The sequence below is a fragment of the Suillus paluster genome (genome assembly GCF_016628075.1).
Source record: "Suillus paluster strain FC165 chromosome Unknown EDB91scaffold_24, whole genome shotgun sequence".
Classification (NCBI taxonomy): Eukaryota; Fungi; Basidiomycota; class Agaricomycetes; order Boletales; family Suillaceae; genus Suillus; species Suillus paluster.
The window spans coordinates 108097-129367 of record NW_024537584.1 but is presented as its reverse complement, the minus strand read 5'-3'; the positions used below and the strand labels follow the sequence as shown (position 1 = coordinate 129367).

The 21271-nt window shown below is 48.5% G+C and overlaps 5 protein-coding genes and 1 non-coding gene across 6 annotated transcripts; 5 read left to right on the top strand and 1 right to left on the bottom strand.

The window, feature by feature from the left end:
- The first annotated feature begins 78 nt into the window (after positions 1-78).
- On the top strand, positions 79-1620 carry EDB91DRAFT_1131266 (BAR domain-containing family protein). The gene is made up of 7 exons (XM_041318648.1): positions 79-319; positions 371-431; positions 479-928; positions 984-1104; positions 1154-1195; positions 1247-1335; positions 1384-1620. Exons 1-7 carry the CDS (start codon positions 166-168, stop codon positions 1400-1402), a joined length of 936 nt encoding a protein of 311 aa, XP_041177391.1. The 5' UTR covers positions 79-165; the 3' UTR covers positions 1403-1620.
- A 736-nt stretch (positions 1621-2356) lies between these two features.
- Positions 2357-7629, bottom strand: EDB91DRAFT_1281429 (Ca-transporting ATPase; the record flags this gene model as incomplete). The annotated part of the gene is made up of 21 exons (XM_041324738.1): positions 2357-2700; positions 2757-2846; positions 2897-3080; positions 3135-3160; positions 3212-3354; positions 3410-3643; positions 3697-3740; positions 3795-3909; positions 3969-4201; positions 4256-4370; positions 4424-4507; positions 4559-4807; positions 4869-5090; positions 5205-5743; positions 5796-5813; positions 5872-5929; positions 5980-6097; positions 6226-6510; positions 6563-6768; positions 6814-6965; positions 7026-7629. 21 exons carry the CDS (start codon positions 7627-7629, stop codon positions 2544-2546), a joined length of 3876 nt encoding a protein of 1291 aa, XP_041177390.1. The 3' UTR covers positions 2357-2543.
- Positions 7630-7895: 266 nt separating this feature from the next.
- EDB91DRAFT_t68 lies at positions 7896-7979 on the top strand. The gene has a single exon. It is a non-coding gene; the product is annotated as a tRNA-Gln (tRNA).
- Positions 7980-13381: 5402 nt separating this feature from the next.
- Positions 13382-14007, top strand: EDB91DRAFT_1237188 (uncharacterized protein; the record flags this gene model as incomplete). The annotated part of the gene is made up of 3 exons (XM_041321554.1): positions 13382-13676; positions 13697-13857; positions 13960-14007. The coding sequence occupies 3 exons, from the start codon at positions 13382-13384 to the stop codon at positions 14005-14007; spliced, it is 504 nt and encodes a 167-aa protein (XP_041177389.1).
- Positions 14008-15241: 1234 nt separating this feature from the next.
- On the top strand, positions 15242-15478 carry EDB91DRAFT_1008802 (uncharacterized protein; the record flags this gene model as incomplete). The annotated part of the gene is made up of 1 exon (XM_041312371.1): positions 15242-15478. A coding segment is annotated over one exon (237 nt), but the record flags the coding sequence as incomplete, so codon positions are not given.
- Positions 15479-15657: 179 nt separating this feature from the next.
- On the top strand, positions 15658-20957 carry EDB91DRAFT_1248153 (uncharacterized protein; the record flags this gene model as incomplete). Its single annotated transcript, XM_041322895.1, has 6 exons — positions 15658-15910; positions 15958-16425; positions 17632-18117; positions 18510-19019; positions 20501-20748; positions 20799-20957. The coding sequence occupies 6 exons, from the start codon at positions 15658-15660 to the stop codon at positions 20955-20957; spliced, it is 2124 nt and encodes a 707-aa protein (XP_041177387.1).
- Between the last annotated feature and the right edge of the window lie 314 nt (positions 20958-21271).

Sequence of the window (21271 nt, the reverse complement as noted above, 5' to 3'; positions counted from 1 at the left end):
CGGGTTACGCGTCGGACTGCAGGACCCCGTGAACCCCATTTCCATATTCGAACACAATTGGCACCGCCGGGCTGCTTCGCTGCGGTCTGTTTCGCCGTTACTGTGCAACCCTCTTGCTCAAGTACTTGTATCATTATCATCATCCCCAGAACTCAAGAATACTAAATGGACGGGTGGAATAAACTTCAGTCAAGTCTTTCCGGCCTAAACCTGGGGCAGTCTGCCAACAAGCTGGCAAAGGGCTTCAACTCCAGCGTTCAGGCAACCAGGGAGCGTTTAGGCCAAGTTGCTCCAGATGAAATTACCGAGTTGCCTCAAGGTGAACCAACTCACTTATAGGTTGGATGTTGAAATGTAATGTTCATTTCAGAGTACAAGGACTTGGAGACTCGCGTCGACGCGTTACGTCAGGCACACCTCGCGCTTCTCAAGTACGTGCCCTTCGTTTGTGTATTGGCCAATGTCTGACCTCTATCAGAGTAACGAAGGCTTATGAGAACGAGTCATATGACTACCCGACTCAAATTCAGGAGTCTATCTCAGAGCTCTCGACCACTATTGGCCATGGCATCACCAACTTCGCAGCTACAAACCTCAAGGGCACCAATCTTCCTGCGCCTTCACCTGTCGCCCCTCAACTTGCCCAACACAAGACTCTCCCTCATGCTCTCGGTCGCGCTGCGACCAACGCTGCCGCTGCCCTGCAACACACCCCTGGCGGCAATGAGGATAAACTCGGCAAAGCACTTACCGTGTACGCGGAGGTGTTCGACAACATCGCGTCGGCTCGCATTCAGCAAGACGACTCCATTCAGAGGCAATACCTCTACCCGTGGCAGACAACGCTTTCAACGTCTATTAACGTCGCCATGAAAGCACGCCAAGCTGTCCGCGTCAGCAGACTTGAGTTGGATGCCGCTAAGCAGACGTCATTACTTTCACCAAGTCTTGTCCCTTCAAGTGCTTATATGTTTCTGATACAGCCTGAAGTCCACAAACCCCGCCAGGCAAGAGCAGGCAAGGCTTGATGTTGAGAACGCAGAGGATGACCTCGTTCAGAAGACTGAGGTTGCCATTACCCTTATGAAGACAGTTCTTGAGAACGTATGTCAAAAGTATTCGCTTCCATAACACCTTGCCTTATTGTTTGCAGCCAGAACCCGTGAAGAATCTCAATGAACTTGTGAAAGCTCAGGTACGTGTTCTATAACGAAACAAGTTGCTCCGGGCTAACTTTCGTCTCCAGCTGCTGTACTTTGCTGCTGCTGCCGAAGCCCTCTCTTCCGCACAAGGAGAAATTGAAGAGCTCAGTGTTGCCGCAGAGGGAGAATACAGGTAACATTTTTCTCCTTTATCTTTACCAATACGCTCACATCTTGTTAGGAAGTCCCGCGATCACTGAAGTGCCCCTGCACTAGATTTATGACATGCCGTTTGTCCGTTCTGTCGCTAGCATGTCCGTAGTTCTAATTACCGCTACTGCTGTTGTCCTCGTACGTCTCCGTATTGCATACTATGCCAACTGGAAATAGAGGTGTACTTCCCCGATCGACGGTTGAATTAGCCATCCAGACTTGTCTAAACCTCCGTGCCCTTCTCGCAGGGTTTGACTTTTCCCAAGTATGTAACGCGTGTTCTGGTACTTACATACAACTTGGCGATCGAGCGACACTGGTGCACGATGGGCCAATCTTCAGTGTAGAGTGCACCTTTTGCGGCTCTATGGAAAGCCCCTATTTGCCTCCCCAGGCAGACCATATAGAAGGACGACAGTCGTTCCCTTTTGATGAGTCGTCACGAGTCATAACTGCTCAAGCACAGTTAATGCTGAGACAACTATCTCTTGTCACTGAAGAGCCTCTTTCTGAGCTCTGACGATCATTATTAGCCTATGTATATGGTTACTACATATCTGCAAAGGTTGAGAATCGACTGGGAGGCATTTGTTCGTAATATTTCGCGCGCCATGAGAACTTCGAAGCTCTTGGTCCGCGCCACTCGACAGAATGCATGGAATTTTCCACCTGGCGTATCTAGTTATTCACGTTCTACTAGTTGTGAGTCTATTACCACCTCTTTGGTCACGACAGCCCGACTCATAGTCGAGTCCCTACTAGGATCATTAGCACTCGCAGATTGGAATACTGAGCCAGTGAAGACTGGTGAGTAGAAGGGTTATAAGTTAAGTGCCTTCTCATAGCGATTCATGTCGCATGTCAAGGTATACTTCTATGAGTTATGGGACTTTATACTGGTAGCCTTGAGGATGTATGGTCGATGTACCAAGTATTGTTGCATATATGCATTGTTCTCTTGCATTAGATCTTGCATCACGTCCAAATGTGCGGGAACTTCTGGACGAAGTATTGCTGCAAGATGTAAGCGTCATCGTATCACCGTCGAAATAGAAGAAAGAAAAGAAAACTAATGAAAAATTTGATCTACAAATAGCGAGAACATGCTGGTGTATGAATTAGTCCCAGTGATACAATAATACAGTCCATGAATGACAGATGAAGCAGATGATGCTCTCTCTCGTGTGCCTAATATCCCGACGGTCGTGAGCTCGACTTGGACGTATCGTATGCACGGATGAGTTTTGCCTGGTCCTGCCGCCCGTTCTCTGTCTGGCTGAATGCGAATCCGCGATTCCGGCGCATGCGCTGGACGGCACGGACTTTTTTAATCGCTTTTTGGAATCTGAGGGGAGAAAGGGTCAGCATCGACTGGGAGACGTCATTTGAGGTAACACCCACTGTTCTTGCCGGGGACGATAATCAGGAATGTTGTACTTTTGTAGTTCTTGAGCGATGTGATATGGAAGAGGGATGTATGTCCGTCGGTAGCTATATGAAAGGCGTCAGACAATCATTCGCTCGAGCGGGCATGGACGCACTATTTCCAAATAAAGTCGCGACTCAGACAGACAATGGGAACGAGGAGGAGGACAAAATAAAACACAGCGTCGGTCCATAGACGGGGAACAAGGCCGTAGTATTCGGTGGAGAATCCAATGGCAGGGGCAACAACAGCGTATAATGGAAGGAAGAGCATGGTGAACACGAACGACCCAGGAATCGCTGAGGAAAAGGTGTTAAGTGGATGTTTATTTATGAAGGGAGACTTGCGCTCACCAGCAACAGTGTATTTTGTCCACAAACTAGATTCTGCGTGAGTAATACGATGGTTAAACACGAAGAGTGACACGTACTCAGAAACCAGAGCAGCCTTGCCAAGGACAGTAAGCAGGACAGCTAGGTAAAGCATCGCACCCCAGAACCAATGCCCAGAGTCCAACCCTGTCGCCTGCTTCAAATCTCCCCAGAACAGAATCACAGTGAATGTAAATAAAATCTAAAGATGCGATTGTTATGTCACTAAGTTTTTCATTGCTCAGAACGACACTTACGAGACTGTGATACAGCGCATTGACGACCCAGAGCCAGAATGCTGTCTTTGTGAAGAAGACGTTCTTCTGCCCCAGAGCGTATAGTTGAGGGTACCGGTCTAGTATCCGCGCGGAAACGAACTGATCGAAGACGCCGATGACGAGAGGGGGGAGAACGGTAAAGATGACGTTATAAAATGATATTGTCCATGATTCGTATGCAATTTGCCCCGAGAAGTTATTGAAGAAGGAATACTACGGGGTAATGGTCAGCCAGACATTCGCCAGGTGAGCGGGCGGATGCGTACCCAAAATTGCGTCATATAGAGCGTGATGTTCTTGTAAAATGAGTCTGTGGATGATGATAATGATTTGCCGTCAAAGAGAAAAGGAACGTATTACGTACAAAGAATGAGCTTCGACAGTCTCTGGTAACTCCACGCGCCATGAACCAGCAATAGCTTCTTGAGAAACCTAAATTGTGAAATTGCCACATCTGCAGACCGCGCGGCTTGTAGACCCTAGACAAATTGCTTTCAACACAAATGCAAACAATTGCCGGGTACCAATCAAAACGTACCTCAACTCCAGAGATCCCCACACCCACATGTGCTGCCTGGATCATGCTTACATCGTTCGCACCGTCGCCGATTGCCAACAGAATGCTTTTCTGGTTCTTCTTAACGAGTTTGACGACGAGAGCCTTCTGCAGCGGAGAAACTCGGCAACAGATGACTGCGCGGCACATGAGCGCGAGCTCCAAGAATGACTTGGAGAGTTCTTTCTCGAGTGCGAAACCTAGACTTTTGCCGTCTGCAAAGGAAGGGGGGCTTAGTCGAAGGGCATCGTTTGATCGCACGTGCTAACCTATAACCAGAGCCAGATCTTCGAGCTCTCCCGTACTCCGCTGATTCTTGATCGCCGAAAGTCGCTTCTGGATGAAATCTGCAGTATCACGCGAGTTTTCTTCGTTCACGATAACCTGTAGAAGCAGAGTATTAGCACTCGAATAACTTTACCGCATTCCTAACTTACCAAGTTCATAGACTCCGATATCAACCGACAGGACATGCCGATATTAATCGCAGTTTCTTGCCTGTCACCCGTGAGTACCCAGATCTACGTGCCACATGAGAATCGCAGAAATAGAAGCCCCCGCGACATACGCACCTTGATCCCAGCCATCTGCAACGTGTGTATCGTATCTGGCACGCCATCCTGGAGCTTATCCTCGATGGCTGTCGCCCCGAGCAGAAACATGTCTTTCTCGATCAACTCAGCCGCACTGTCGAGTGCCTCGGCGCGTCCGTTGATTGTTGCAGCAGCTTGCTCGTATATGGCGGCCCATTGCCGGTACTCGGCCTCTGGGACGTCGCGATAGGCGATGCAAAGCGTGCGCAGGCCTTCAGTTGCGTAGTCCTGTGTATTGATTGGGTGAGCACGACAAATGTCGATGGAACAAGGAGGGAAAGAAACGAACCTCGAGATGAACAAGCGTCTTCTCAGTGTACGGCTGTGCCTTGGCGAGACGCTCGAGGATGACGGTGTCTGCGCCCTTGCAGTAAAGCTTGATCGAGCCGTTGAGCGTACGTACAATTGTCGACATACGTTTGCGGGTCGAGTTGAACTCGCACACGTTGAGGATCTCGTACTCGGCGGGGGTGTTGTTGATTGAGAGAAAGACGGAGCGGGGCTTGCGAGTCTGCGGTAGGGTAAGTAAGAGGTTTGATCAAAGGAAGGCGGGCGTGAATAAGGAAGGCGGTAAAAGGGATGGGTGGAAGGTGTTGGAAATGTCTGGCAAGGATTAATGACCCACATGGAACTGATACCCCAACATCTCTGCCCCTGCCACCAGTGCCGCTTCATCCGGGCTACTCGCTTGATAACGTGTCTTCCCATCCTTCACCTCCGGAATCACCGTATGGCACACCGCCAGCAACGTCATAAACTCTCTTGCCGCCTCCCGCTCCCTCTGCTCAATCGTCCCCCTACCGACTGGCTTCTCCGCGTCCCCGTACAATAGCCCCTTCAGCTCCTCAAAGGTTCTCGCCCCCTCCCCTTCCTCCCCACCCTCCTCTGCCACATCCGCATACGGAATCCCCGCAACCGAGCACTTCTTGAATTCCATCTCGTTCCTCGTCAGCGTCCCCGTCTTATCGCTAAACACGAACTCGATCTGCCCGAGCTCCTCGACGAGCGCACTGGTACGGCAGAGAGCGGGCGTGTCCGAGGGCGCGTAGTACATGTCGAGGTCGGCGTTGATGAGCTGGGCTTGTTGAAATTTAACGACTTCCATGGTGACGATGAGTGAAATGGGGATGAGGTTGTTGTAGAGGATGATGAAGGTGAGGATATCTGAGGAGTTTGAGTGAGTGAGTGTGAGTGAGTAGGAAAAGGGATGACTGACCTTCGATAAATGCTTTTGCTACTCAGATGCTGATCAGTTGATGTTCGGAGTAAGCCACTCGGAAGAAGGTACTCACCTTTCCCAGTGAATGTACTTGGCTCCGCCAGATACCATTGCTGGCCGGACAAGAACCACTACGAAAGTTCTGTTAGCCCCTATCACCGATCAATTGGATGGAACACACCGTATTGATGCTAGCGCCGATTGTACTTCCGATTGAGAGAACCAGGAGGAAGACGAAGAGGAAGATAATGTGAATGTTGACTTGACGTTCGACGGCCGTGCGTTTGATCGGTGCTGCGCTGCACTAGATGTTAGCATTGCAAGGAAATGTAAGAAGGAAAGCATATTGTATCGAGAGATGCGAAAACCACAGAGATGAAATATATGTCTTCAAACTGCAAAGCCTTGAACAAGCCCGACCACTCACGTTGCGTTTCGCATTAGCTTCGTCTCATGACCCGTGAACACCACGATTCCATACACCCATGGCGTATTCCTCAACTGCGCGCCTCTCAATAACATCTGATCTGGGCCCAACGGCACCGTCTTCGGTACATTCATATCGCTTAATAGTTCCAGCGTCCCTTCATACGTGTACAACGAGTTGTTCGGCTGTTCTGACCGCAACGAACCGTGCAGAGCGCTTGCGAGGGATGGAGAGGTGAGCGAGGACGTTTGTGGGGAAGCTTGTTTGATTTTAAGGTTGGTCTCGCTGGAGAGGAGCGTCTGTCAGGGACATACGGGAACGAAAAGGAGGAACGCACCCGTCGAGGTTGGAGGTCTCTATGTAACATAATCCCTCGGGCTCACTCGAGGATATGAGTACCAGATCAGCCGGTATGAACTCGTCTGACTCCACGCGCACGATGTCGCCAACGCACAAGTCTTTCCATTTCCGCGCGGCGAAGGTGTTCCCGGAGAGCGCCTTGCCAAGTCGCGCGTTGAGCTCAGAGTCCGATTGGTGTCGTTTCTGAGATGAGGTGAGAATGGGTCAGTAGATGAAGGGAAAACGCACGAGGTCTTCTTGGACTTCTTTGAATGCAGAAGCGAGGAGGACCACGGCCAGGGGCGCGATGGTGGTATACTGATTTGTGGGCGATACACCGGGAATTTGTTGAATGCACGCTGTAAACAAAAAGAACAAATTGGCGTATTTCGAGAATTGTTCTTCCCGAACGATGTATCAGCTGGAGTTTCGTCCAGGAGATCATCCAAGACGGCACACACCAGTAAGAAACTTGGGAAGAAACGTGACCATGTTGTACTTGCTCGTGGAGACGAAGTTAGAGCAATAGTTGTCGTTCATGAGTGGATTGTTGAGAGCGATTATACGCTCTCCAGTAAGTTCCTTGTCCCTCTGCCAGGGCCATTTCCACCTTCTGCGTGGCTTGAGCGGGCGCGGTCGTGTTGAGGATGGCTCCGCTAGATAGGAAGGGCCAGGTGAGAATGTGGGCGACAGGGCGTTGTCGTCAAATGCCCAGCCTTGTGGTTGACCGTTAGCTGTTGTTGCAATGGTCATAGAAGATGCTTCTATGCCAGCGGGGGGTGCAGCTGAACGTGCGAGAGGGAGACCGCTTTCCTGTGACTGCATTGGTTGGGGAGCAGAGTACATAGCAAAATTAGAGTGAGAAGCATCGTCGTCGTCATCGTCAAAGAAGGGATCCATGAGATTTGGCTGCTGGGAAGGGGGATAGCCAGACGTGGTAGTATTAGTATGAGAATCTGAATGGATGTATGGGTTGTTCGAGTGTTGTTGTCGCTGGCGGTATCCGGACGCTGCTGGATTGGCGGTATTGACGAGTGCTGCAAAAGACTCGTCGCTGTTAACCATGGTAGTATCGACGGAGGTGTTGACTGCGCACGGTCGATGGGATGGATGGAAACCGTCGCTATTTCGGAACAGAAACACGAAACGTCACAGTTACTATTTCGGTTCACCCGGGCTGCAACCAGAATCCAATAGCACAACGAGTATCCGAATCACGAAAGTATTAGTCCGACGTGCAAATGTGCAAAACGTCCGCAGCTTGAATCAAGTAGAATGCCCTGCTCCGCGGAGATCGTGTCTGAATAACACCAAAGCACTTTGTGTCGCAAGGTGATATAGTGTAGTGGTTATCACTCGGGATTTTGATTTGTATCAATCTTCCCGAAACCCAGGTTCGAACCCTGGTATTACCTAGTCTTTTTGCATTTGCTTCCTTGCTGTATTCTCACCGAATGGTTGAATTAGTGTAGGGGGCAAAACTACTTTGGGCTGAGTTGCGACCAAGTGCCGGCACAACTGGCACTTGGCGCACTGGCAAAACTTGGCAAAACTCCCAGACACGTTGCATCAATGTTGCATAATACTACTGATTATTACATTGACGAGACACCCTTCAAAGCTTCATAGTCAACAGAGACTGCACATCCCAAGACAAACCATCCTCCGAGTCAGATCCCACCTGCTGAACGGGCACTCTTTCGGGTTTGTGAGATGCAAGAGACAGCGGTTGTCTCGGCCTTCGATGTGTTGACCACTGCCACTGGTTGGAGTGCAATAGTTGCACATCCAGAATTTTCGGCGAGACTTGTTATTGACTCGTTCAAGTTCCGTGAAGTTATCGGCGATGATTCTGGCTGGTGGGCGGCCACCAGGATGCTTTTCGTCAGACATTTTAAGATGCCCGAAGTCCAGGGAGTATGGACGACAGGATGGTACAAACAATACAGTTCAACACATGGTAAAAACATAGGGATAGACTTAGTATTACTGATCTGAGCGGCAGATTGATGGCGGATCTGTGAAGAAAATATGTCCGAGTCGGCCTCTACCTACTACTAGTCTCTAGATGTGCCAAGTTTTGCCACGAACCCCTCTGAGTTCGCCGGCAATTGCCAGGGTGGCAAAACTGGCACGGCGCAATGGTGCAGTATTGCCAACAACACTAGCCATTGAATCCACAAGGTAGACGACATGTGAAACTGACACCAGAGGCACAACTGCATCTGTTGGGCAGACATATTGGTATATATGTACAGGAAGATTTTGCATAAGTATTCAAATCTGTTCTGTAATTCTATTGGACATTGAATTTTACATATGCTTATCCCCGACTATATGAAGTAGGGAGGGTTCTGTATGCACGAAACGGCCAGGCACCTGTATGCAAATGTGTGCCTGAAAATATTTCCTTTTTGAGTCTCGGTTTGCATCCAGAAGGTTCTAGCAATGTTTGGCTGGCTGACATGTGTTGTTTCAGAAGGTTTCACATGGTGATCTTGACGTGCGGGTCTCTGCAAAGCACATTTTACTATTTAAATGCTACCCTTTGCCTCATCATGTACTCGCGTGCACTCTCCACCTCTCACCTCTTTTGCTTGGTAAGTTGTCCCTTTTGTATCACTGGTTTTTGTCTTGCTCAATGTTTTCCCTCACCAGCTGACATGTCCCTATTTTTGTGCAAGAGTCTGTCCACATGTGCATGAGTTCTTGATGTTGATGATTGTCCACCTGTCATATACCTGATCCGACTGCTCCGATACTAATATCCGCTCCGCTTTCCGACCCCCTCTGCCCCATTCATCCTCCGCTCTGTCCTATCACAAGTCTGCATTCCGCCCTACACTTCTGCTTGACCGCTCAACTGGTCCCCTTCCATAAACCTCTCCATTCAACTGGACCTCTTTCCCCTTTTAGGTATATGCTCTCCTTTTCGGTACATAGACCCTCACTTCCGGATCACTGGTAATTCCTATTACCGCCCAATCACTGACCCGACGTGTACATATTGATATCCACTCCGACTTATGTCTTCGCCTATGTAAAGTACTTACAAACTATATCCTTGGTACATAGCTTTACTACATAGATATCCTGATCACTGCCTCACACATAGAAGTATATAACATATCATGTACTTAGATATTTTTCCTCAGTCTTAATATTACTTGTCTTCTCACAGTTATATCCTGTGAGGATTCTCAGTAGGACCTTGCCTCCTCTGGACACAAGTCTCAACTTGTTGTCACCTCCAACCCTCTGACCCTCCGCTCCGACTTAGAGCCGTGCTCTAAGTCTTTCCCTTATTACCCCGCCTCTATCAATATCCTCCTATCACCCCTTTCCCTATCCTCTGCATTATCCTCCGCCATCTCCGCTCCTACCAAAATATCTCCCTAGTTCCTATCCACCCTCTGCATCGTTCCCTGCCTTCTCCGCTCCGCTCCTAGTTGGTCCGCCGCTAGCAGCTCTTACTCCCCAACCCCCAAAGCGGACCCAAGCGGTCCACTCGTCCTACTGTCGGACAATGTCGGACCTGCTCCAAATTCGGGGCACATACTCGGCTAAGGGCGCAGCACAAGAGCTGAAGCCAAGCCCCGACCCCTCTGCCTCTTGAGCTGGCACGGTATCTAACACCACCCCATGATGTTGAACATGAGATACCCTCCTACCCTGTTTGCTATGATCCATTGTATAACCCCATGTATCGTAGCGCTGTTTTTGCAACCACCAACAGTTTCTGTGCCTGGTTACAGATGACGCTTCCCATTCATTGCCAGTCCTGTTTGGTCTGTCATCCACCTCCAGATACTATCTCTGTGGAGGTCATGCCATCAGATGTTATTGTGCAGCTGGGGCATGATACTGTCTTATTTCCCAGGTCTCACTTTGAAGCATCAACGTACAGTCACTGCACAATCTTCACACAGTTTGCCATTCCCAGATGCAACATATACCTTCTGTCTGGGTTGAGTAGTGATCCAGTCTGGCCAGCTCACACGTGTCATGCAGAAAACTTAAGTGTGCTCTCGGTGTTAAGGTTGTGCTCAAGGGAGGAGTAACTCAAAGGGCTTGGCTTCAGCTCGTGCACTGTGCCCCTTACCTGAGTACATGCCCTTAATTTCCGAGAGGCAGAGGGGAAGTCTGACAGAAGTCCAGGTGAGTCTGGAGGTCAGATGCAGGGGGAGTTCAGCAGAACTCCAGAAGGCTACTTCGGACAAGTCCAGAGTAGAAACAGAACAGAGATAGACTAAGGTAGAGCCAGAGATGTAGTCTTAAGGAATAACCCTAAGACTCAGAGATTGACAAGAGATCAGACTCAAGTCTGGAGAAGCAGGAATGAGCAGGAACTAAGATGATATTTGAACTGAGGAGGTACTGGAGTTTTACAGGAGCTTATATACTGTAGGTATCATGTAAGTAGTCAATCAGCAAAGTGAAAGCTATGCCCGAAGCATATGGAAAGTCTATTAGTAAGTGTACAACGGATCAAAGAAATGAAGTCAGAAATGAAGTGCAGATGGACAGATCAGTAAGCAAAGCAGAAAGGTGTACAACTGGTAGCTGGAGAGCAGTATTCTAAAAGGAGATAGGTGTGAGTCTGGAGATGAAAGCGGAGTGCCAGGCGGACAATAGGATGGAAACCTGGACGTTCATAGGGGAGAATCTGGACTTCTGGATCTGGAGGTATGGGATATAGTGTCAGAGAAAATAGGGGTAGTGTCGGAGGAGTGGAATAGAGTTGGGTGGAGGTAGCAGGGCTAGTCCTACTGAGATGCACTTCGTGCATTGTTGGAGAAGGAGGGATGGAGAAGACGGGGAAACAGGGGGTTGGACTAGCAGTAGGGATGTTCACAGGTGGTATTGGGGGTGCTTGGATCTGGTATATGACACTCGGCTCCTGTATTGCGTGTTGCAGCTCAAGCCATTGGGTGCCCATGATCAGTTGCACGTGTGAAAGATAGCTCTGTGCAGTTTCTCCTGCAGGATTTTGCACAGCGTTGGTCTGAAATTAGGGTGATTCCTGATCAACTTCTCTCTCATCATATTTCAGCTACCCTTCCTTCCAGCTCTTTGAAAACCAGAGCTACCTTTCTGGCTGCTGAAATCAAGTTGACCTATGGAGATCAGATTACGAAAGCATTCTGCACACCTGTTCTCCAACTGGCTCATGCAGGTGCCCAACCCTCACATCCTGATTTCCTCCTGTTGTGGCTGTCTCCAGTTGATGACCTCACCAAGCAACTCAAGAGGCTTTCTCAGCCTGATATCCACCTGTATATTTGTCAATTGCCTTGCCACCACCACTTTATGTACAACTCACGCTCCCATCGAAAGTCATGCAATGCTCTGGAAAACTGCGTGCATCTCTGTGGAATATTCCTCCATGATTCCACAGGGACAGTATTGTGTGTCATTTATCTGTGTTATTGTCCCTTCCCACTGTCTTCTTCTGCCACGCAGGATGAGGTTTTAAATGCCATACTGAAGGAAGAATTTGGTGCTCTGGTCATTCAATGCATTTCACAACACATCCCATCACCCTCTGCTCGGCGTAAAGAGGCACGTGCAGATGTGAAACACTCTGTCCTAGCTGATGCCCGTGACCAATGAGCTTCCAGAGAGGAACAATGGCCTGTTCCTGTTCCTTGAGATGTTATCTTCCGGTGCTTGAAAGACTATGTCCGAGGTTCAGCATGGAAAACACCACCTGTTTGCACCATGTGCTCATGTTAGGTACCGTGCCAGCTCAGGAAGCAGAGGGGTCGGGGCTTGGCTTCAGCTCTTGCGCTGCGCCCTTAGCCGAGTATGTGCCCCGAATTTGGAGCAGGTCCGATGTTGTCCAATGGTAGGACGAGTGGACTGCTTGGGTTCGCTTTGGGGGTCGGGGAGTAAGAGCTGCTAGTGGCGGACCAACTAGGAGCGGAGCGGAGAAGGCAGGGAACAATGCAGAGGGTGGATAGGAGCAGGGGGAATACTTGATAGGAGTGGAGAGGTAAAGAGAAGACTTAGAGCGCGGCTCTAAGTCAGAGCGGAGGGTTGGAGGTGACAACAAGGTGAAACTTGTGTCCAGAGGAGGCAAGGTCCTACTGAGAATTCTCACAAGTAGTAACTGCGAGAAGACAAGTAATATTAAGACTGAGGAAAATATCTAAGTACAGGATATGTTATATACTTCTAAGTATGAGGCAGTGATCAGGATAACTATGTTGTAAAGCTATGTACCAAGGATATAATTTGTAAGTACTTAGACAGGTGAAGACATAAGTTGAAGCAGATATCAATATGTACGCATCAGATCAGTGATCGAGCGGTAAGAGGAATTACTGGTGATCCGGAAGTAATGGTCTACGTACCGAAAGGGAAAGTATATATCTAAAAGGGGAAAGCAGTCCCAGTTGAATGGAGACATTTATGGAAGGGAACTGGTTGGGCGGTCAAGCGGAAACGTAGGGGCGGATGCAGATGATGATTTGATGAAGCAGAGGATGGATGGAGCAGAGGTGGTCGGAAAGCAGAGCAGATATTAATATTGGAGCGGTTGGATCAGGTATATGACAGCTCACAATATGACATGGATGCTGTTGAGATTTCAGTATTTGGTGACTTGTCATCTCTCCATCTTGACTTGTTATGAGTCTCTGACCCCTATATCATCCAGAAGTGCATCATGCAGTCGCTGTTGACATGCTTCTCTTATGGCCATGAACTCCTCAACAGCCTGATGTTAGATAAAGCTGGACTCATCTTTGACAGTGCTGATTGTGTATCCATGACAATGTGCCCTCCTTGCTGCACGTTCTTGACACAGAACAGGATGCCTGCTCTTGCACTGGTGAACCACTTAAATCATGGAAGTCTTCCAAACAGATTTTCTGACATGACCTGGCTCGAGGAAAAGGTGTGTGCGATATACTCAATCACTGCCCATGTGATGCATTTGTTTCAATCCTCAGATCCTGCACAACCAAAGGTATTTCATGGAAACACCTGTGCTCATGACATGAATATTATGTCCACTGCTTCTGTTCTACCACGGACCCCTGCTGATATCAATGGGTTTTTGAGTGTCATATTTATTGGTCCTGAGGCATTTGATCCCAAACAAATGGGTACACTGTTCCGTGTGCAGAACACAAGACATGGTCGTTCCTGCTGTGGCTGAAGGCACACAACCACATGTATGCTCACATACCACTGGACGAGTCCATCATGGATCTATACCCTTTGGATGGCACTCTCCCTGGACTACAAGACAGAGTGATTGAAGACCATGAACTATATGCCCAGGCAGTTTTTGCCACTGAGACAGATGGTTTTAGTACCATCCTGCCAATCTCATGCATGACATTGACATCCCCCCCATGGTGTCTGACACCTGTGACCCCGTCCCAGTTTTGGTGGAGAAAATGGGTGTGTCTGACCCTGAGTGTGACAAGATGAGTGGATGGGCATTTACAGCCTCTGCCCTGCGCAACCTGCTTCCTAATACACATTCACCCACCTTGCCTGATCTGGTTCTCCATCATATGGAGTCAGTGGTGCCTGAATACCACAACACCTCGCTATTTCCAGGTATGTATCCTACCCTGTTTCTGTACAGTATTGGTGGCTTTGAGGATTCTGAATGTGTTACTCCTTTGGCTTTTGAAAGGCAGGCTAAGTACTTCCTCAACATAGGTGATTGGCACTTTCGGTATCACAAAACATTTATGTTTGTCATATTGAACATGATCCAGAGATGACAGGCTCGTCTGCAAACCTCTTTTGTTGTATGGGAATCAAACTTTGAAAGCATCACGCACAATCCGACCACAGTCTCAGCCGACATTCTCGTCTGTCTGGCTTCCTGCCTCGAACAAGAATGGAAACTCTCAGCTCTGTCCACAGATGAGCAGAATGCACTGAAGCTTTTATGCCAAGTAAATGCTATGTCTGCTTGCATACCTGGCTCCAAAGCTGTGAAGATCTATGTGTGAAATGAGATCTGCAGCTATTATGCATACTATGGCTTACCCCACATGTTCCTCACTTTCAATCTGAGTGCCGCTCACAGTCCAATATTTCAGGTGATGTATGGTGACAATTCAGTGGACTTGTCTGAAGGCTTTCCTCATATGCCTGCTGGACGTGTGCATGCCATGCGCCTTGCCCATGACCCTGTTGCTGCTGCAGACTTCTATGAGTTTTCTTTCCGATGTTTGTTTCACTTCTTGTTAGGTTGGGATTTTGATCAAGAGCAATCTGTCAAAGGTGGGGGCATTCTGGGCCATATTCGGGCATTCTATTGTACCACCAAATTCACAGAATGTGGTGCTCTGCATGGTCACTTTCTCATATGGCTTGAGGGTGGCATGAATCCGACAGAACTTCACATGCACCTTTGAGGAGACATTGATTTTTTTTTCATTTCTTTGAAGCTGCTATCCATCACCACTTGCCTGATGTGAATGATGTGATTGAAGACCATTTTGAACCCAAAGTACAATGCCCTCCTGCACCTCTGGCTGAGCCTAACCCATCTTCAGATGTGATCAATGACTTGCAGGCCATGCACACTTCTGAAGTCAAGAAATGTGGTGAGGTACTTCAACACTATCACTGTTGGCCAGTCTGTCACAAATATGGAAATGAAGGACGCTGCTGAATTTTGTTCCCACATGAGGTAGTGGATGTCTCTCATTTTGACGCTGATACAAATTCTGTTGTTCTTATGTGTCGTGATGGTACTGTGAACTATTTCAATCCTTACATTCTTGTTTCTCATCATCACAACCACAACATTAAGTGTATTTTGTCTGGAAAGGGTGCTAAAGCTGTGATGTTTTGTATTTCTGACTACATCACCAAGATGGATGTGAAGACTTATGAAGTCCTGTCCCTATTATCACATGCAGTGGCCCGAATACCTGAGCAAACAACTGTCAGGGCAAATGTTATTGACCATGGCAAGATGCTCCTCCATAAGTGCTTGTCAGTCACAATGCGCTCAATCCAGATGCCCAGTGTGCCATCACAGTTGCCTCCGACTTGGCCACCGAGCTTGGACAGAACACATCACCCTGCACATATCAGAACTCCCTGCTGATGGAAATGCCCACTGGTCAAGAGATGACACAGCAAGTGTTGACAGCCCATGAAGTAATTAACGCAGTCGGTGCAGAGTTCAATCTCAACACCAAGCAATGGGTGGTGTTCTGCATGATCGCTGATTTTTTTGTGGCTAAATATGTCAAAAAGAATCTGCCAGAAGACGAGCAGCTCAGGATGCTTATGACAGGACCTGGAGGCACTGGCAAAACTCATGTTGTAAAAGCAGTTCAATGTGTCCTGCAGCATTATGGCTGTGCACATCTCATCTTATCAGGTTCCTGGCACTGACAGGATCTGCAGCTGCTCTAATCAATGGAATGACCATCCACAAAGGGCTGGGGATCAAAATCAAAAGCAAAAACAAAGGGAAGGGAAATCAGGATCCTGGCACGACTGCAGAAGATTACATGGTGTTGATTAGTGTGTCTAACCACACACAACTGCAGGATGAGTGGAAGAACATTGAATTTCTGTTGTTGGATGAGGTGTCATTGGTAGGCCTGCAGTTGATGGCTGAAATCAACCATGCATTGCAGTTTGCTACAGAAAAGCCTCATCTCTGGTTCAGGGGAGTGTCCATCATATTCTCTGGCAATTTCTTTCAATTTCCACCTGTTTGGGGCAGTGCCTTGTACACCCCAATATCCTTGTATGCTGGACAGAATAACACAGAAATTCTGAAAAGGCTTGGCCACCTCGTGTGGAAATCGTTGAATGCCATGATCAATCTCTGTCATATATCAGATCCGAGCACCTCCAACACCACCTGTGAGCATCCCTATTGCTGGTCCGACCCCCTGTTTCCCCATCTGCTTCATTCCTCCTTCCCCAACAATGCACAAAGTGCATCTCAGCAGGACTAGCCTTGCTACCTCCACCTGACTCCAATCTGCTCCTCCGACGCTACCCCTATTCCCTCCAACACTATTCCCTTTCCATCTGACCCTATCTGGGGTTCTGCTCTGCCCTATCAGTCCACCCGATCCTACTCCCTCCGCTTTTCCGACCCACTCAGTTCCTTCAGTTCCACTCATATTGCCCTGCCTGACTATTAGTCCACCCGACTGCCTCACTGGTCCACTCCTAGACTAGGAACCACTCAACTGGTCCTATCTCCATTTAGTATCATAGTTTCTCCTTTCAGATCACTGGTAATCCCATACCCAAGTGATTATTGATCCATCGCGTACATACTATTCTCTGAGCCTCTTTCTCATATGTCTCAGTCATCTCTCTTGTGATACTGTACACTCAGCGCATAGCCTTCTGCTATGCTATGCTCATTACTTAGAGTATATAAATATATGTACATTTGTCTGTAGATACTCAGTCTGAATATTACCTTTTCTAAGCCCTGCTCTCTTGTCCCTGTTCTTGGGTAAACCCCTCGATAACTTCTGTTTGCCGGCCTAGGGGATTGACTCCCTAGGTTGGCCACCTTCTCCGCTCATCCAACTTCCTGTGCCTCCACCGCCTTTCCCATGCGTCGGACATGTGGCTAATACTCTTGTACCTCTGTCCTCCATGTTTCCATCCTGCATTGGACTTTGTCCGAGCAGTCTCCTCTGCTCTGTTCCTACTGTTAGCTCCAACTGCAGTAGCCCTCCGACTCTCCCCTGTAGGGTGGACCAATCTCTGTCCGATGTTCCCGCATTTATCTAGTAGTCCGTTGGTCCTCCTTTGGAGGACATCCGCTCTGACATCCTGTCGGAGCTTGTAGAACTCAAGTTGGACTACAATCTGAAATTAGGGGCACGTACTTGGGTAAGGGGTGCAGCGTATGAGCTGAAGCCAAGCTCCTCAGACTCTGTCTTACCCCTGAGCACGGTCTTAACAATCTCACAGAACAACAACAGATGAAAGAAGACCCAGCTTACGCAGACTCTGTCAATTGATTGCGTGAGTGCAAGTGTACACTCAAAGATGTGGAATTGTTCAATTCTAGACTGATCAGATCAGCTGACTACCCTGCAGGTGTGGATATGGGAGACAAAGACAACTGGGAAGTGGCAGCTATTGTCACCACAAGTGCCCTCTGGGAGGTCCTGAATGCACACAAAGCAGATACCACATGCCCTCGCTCACAGACGCTCGTGGTTTGTGGCACATTGGATAAGGCCAGTCGTGAACTCACCTGTAAAGAACGTAGTGACCTCCTTCACTTGAATGTAACAGCGCTGAAATCCAGCTCACCTCTGCCTGGCCACATTTCTCTGTATGAGGGCATGCCTATCATCTTGCGAAGCTGGAATCTGTCCACCAACCTTGGCATCACAAATGGCACTCAAGGGGTTGTCCGCAAGATATTCACAGAAGTATGTCTTGTAGGCTTCATATATGCCACCTGTGTGCTGGTAGAGTTCCCACACAGCAAGGTGCAACTGACTGACCTTCCCTTGGGATATTACCCAATTGTCCCTTCAACATGGGTATTCACCACTGCTCTCAATGATGGCTATGGTCAGTCAGAGAAGATTTGCATCACCAAACACCAATTACCAATTATGATTCCATAGCTTAGTCAGCATGTAGACTAGGTTCCAGCATGTTTGTAGCTAGCTATTAGCTTCATCATCATTGTAGCTGCTTGCCCTGCTCTTGGCTTAGGCTGCTGGCCCCTGCTCCAATGTACTCCACATGTCCTCTGATCCATCCGATATCCCTCGTCCTGCAACAGACTCCACAGTGAGTAAAACACAACAACAACGACATGAATGAGGAGGAGGACTGGGAAATTTATGGGCTGAAATCCACCCCGCCAGTCCTTCAATGGTGCTGTGACAAGAGAGTGCTCTCAACCAGCAACATTGCCATCACTAAGAGATGGATCAAGCAGGGTTGATATTTCCCAGACCAGATACCACTCCCAAATGATCTCTTTAGGCTTATCTCTCTGGTCAATGCTGTCCTACAAAATACCCTAAGTGAAATACTGCCTGCTAACAATCTCTCTGTGGGAGCTTTAAAGGATTTTAAGCTCCCCAAAATTGCCACTTGGCATTACACAGATAAGATCTCATTTACAGAAGACCCACCTGCTGGCCAGTGGGCCTTGCAAGCAGAGATTCCTCCCCAGCCATATGTCACAAAGCTTCATATGAAGTTCAGTCAAGCACTTCTGGATGGGAACCTGTTGGTGCACGATCCTCGCACCCCCAATCTCCGGTATCCTTTCTGGGTGATCCAACTCTGGTGGTCATTGCACATTGTTGTTAGAGACCGTGCTTGGACAGAGAAGCGGAGGGGTCAGGGCTTGGCTTCAGCTCTTGTGCTGCACCCTTTGCCGAGTACGTGCCCCAAATTTGGAGCAGGTCCAATGATAGGACAGGCAGACCACTTTGGTCCACTTGGTGGGTCGGGAGGTAAGTGCTACTAGTGGTAATCCGACTAGGAGCGGAACAGGGAAGGCAGAGGAAGTTTATTGGGACAGAGGGGAGTAAGGGGATTGATTGATGGGGTCGAAGAGGTAAGAGTAAGTACTTAGAGCGTGGCTCTAAGTTGGAGTGGAGGGCCGGAGGCGACGACAAGGTAAACTTGTGTCTGGAGAGGGAGCAAAGTCCTATGGAGAATTCCCACTAGTAGAGACTGCAGGAAGACAAGTAATATTAAGACTGGGGAGTAGCTAAGTACAGGATATGTTTTTATATACTTCTATGTAGGAGGCAGTGACTAGTTAGTCCTTGGTATGAGGCTATGTACCGAGCATAATTTGTAAGTAGACACAGGTGGAAAACATAAGTCGGGGTGGTGTCATATACCTGATCCGACTGCTCCGATACTAATATCTGCTCCGCTTTCCGACCCTTCCGCCCCATCCATCCTCCGCTCTGTCCAATCACAAGTCCACACTCTGCCCTATGCTTCCGCTCAACCGCTCAACCGGTCCCCTTCCATGAACCTCTCCATTCAACTGGATCTCTTTCCCCTTTTAGATATATACCTTCCCCATTGGTACATAGACCCTTACTTCTGGATGACCAGTAATTCCTATTACCACTCGATCACTGATCCGACACATACATATTGATATCCGCCCCGACTTATGTCTTCACCTATGTAAAATACTTACAAACTATATCCTTGGTACATAGCTTTACTACATAATTATCCTGATCACTGCCTCATACATAGTAGTATATAACATATCATGTACTTAGATATTTTTCCTCAGCCTTAATATTACTTGTCTTCTCGCAGTTACTTCTTATGAGAATTCTCAGTAGGACCTTGCCTCCTCTGGACACAAGTCTCAACTTGCTGTCACCTCCGACCCTCCGACCCTCCACTCCGACTTAGAGCCATGCTCTAAGTCTTCCCCTTATACTCCGCCCCTATCAACTATCCTCCCTTGTCCCTCCACATTATCCTCCACCTTTCCCACCCCTACCAAACATTCCCCTGCTCATATCCACCCTCTGCATCACTCCCCGCCTTCTCCACTCCGCTCCTAGTCGGTCCGCCACTAGTAGCTCTTACTCTCCTACCCTCCAAGCAGACCAAAGTGGTCCACTCGTCCTACTGTCGGACAACATCAGACCCGCTCCAAATTCGGGGCACGTACTTGGCTAAGGGCGCAGCGCAAGAGCTGAAGCCAAGCCCCAACCCCTCTGCTTCTTGAGTCGGCACGGTACCTAACAGGCGGATATCAATATGTACGTGTCAGATCAGTTAGTCAAGCAGTTATAGAAAGTACCAGTGATCTGGGAAGTAAGTGCTATGTGCGAATGGGGAAAGTATATACCTAAATGGGGATGGAGTTTACAGAAGGGTGGAAACAATGCAGGAGGTAATCGACGAGGCGGTCGAGCAGAACCATAGTGGCTCTCTTCCCGCTTTGGCACAGACTTTACCGACGACAGGCCTACCTTGCCCCATGGGCACCAAACAGACACTGTATCATGCGGTCTCTTCACAATCAACACCATTGAGCACGATGTCTTTGGATATAAGCTCAGCATTGCCAACCCTGCTGCTGAGCGTGCAAGGTGGTTCTGTTCGCCCTCGCAAGATCAGATGGACCATCAAAGAGCCCCGCTTGCCTTGGATGCATCTAATAATGAGGTGGGGCCATCATCTCATCCTGGGTTGCCGGTGGGCCATCGCTTCCATGTGCAGAAAAATTATATCTTTGGAAACAACAGGCCCAGGAACAGCATGAAAAGGTTGAGAAGGCAGAAACAGAACAGCTTGAACAGGAAAGGGTTGAGAAGGCAAAGGCAGAACCCCTCAAATGCAGTGTGGATATGAATGATGTTGATATGAACAACAACAGCATGGATACTGACATGCGTGCATCCTAGTGTTGCCAGGGTTCAGTTAACCACAAACTGGTTCTGGCTTCTACCGGTTATGTCATATTTTCAGTTCGGTTCAATCACCTAAACCAGTTAAACTGCAGCTAAACCGTCCTTTCTATCCAAGTTTTGGATTTCAGGCAAATCTAAATTGAGACAAATGAGCTTTGTAGTTATACATTGCAGACTACACTACTACAAGGGCTGTCACAAGACTCTGGGTCACAGACTACACTAGGCATGCTATGCGCAAATGAATGGGGACTACATGTAGGCCGAAGTCTTGACACATGAAGCAAGGCGGGCACTACGTCAAGAAG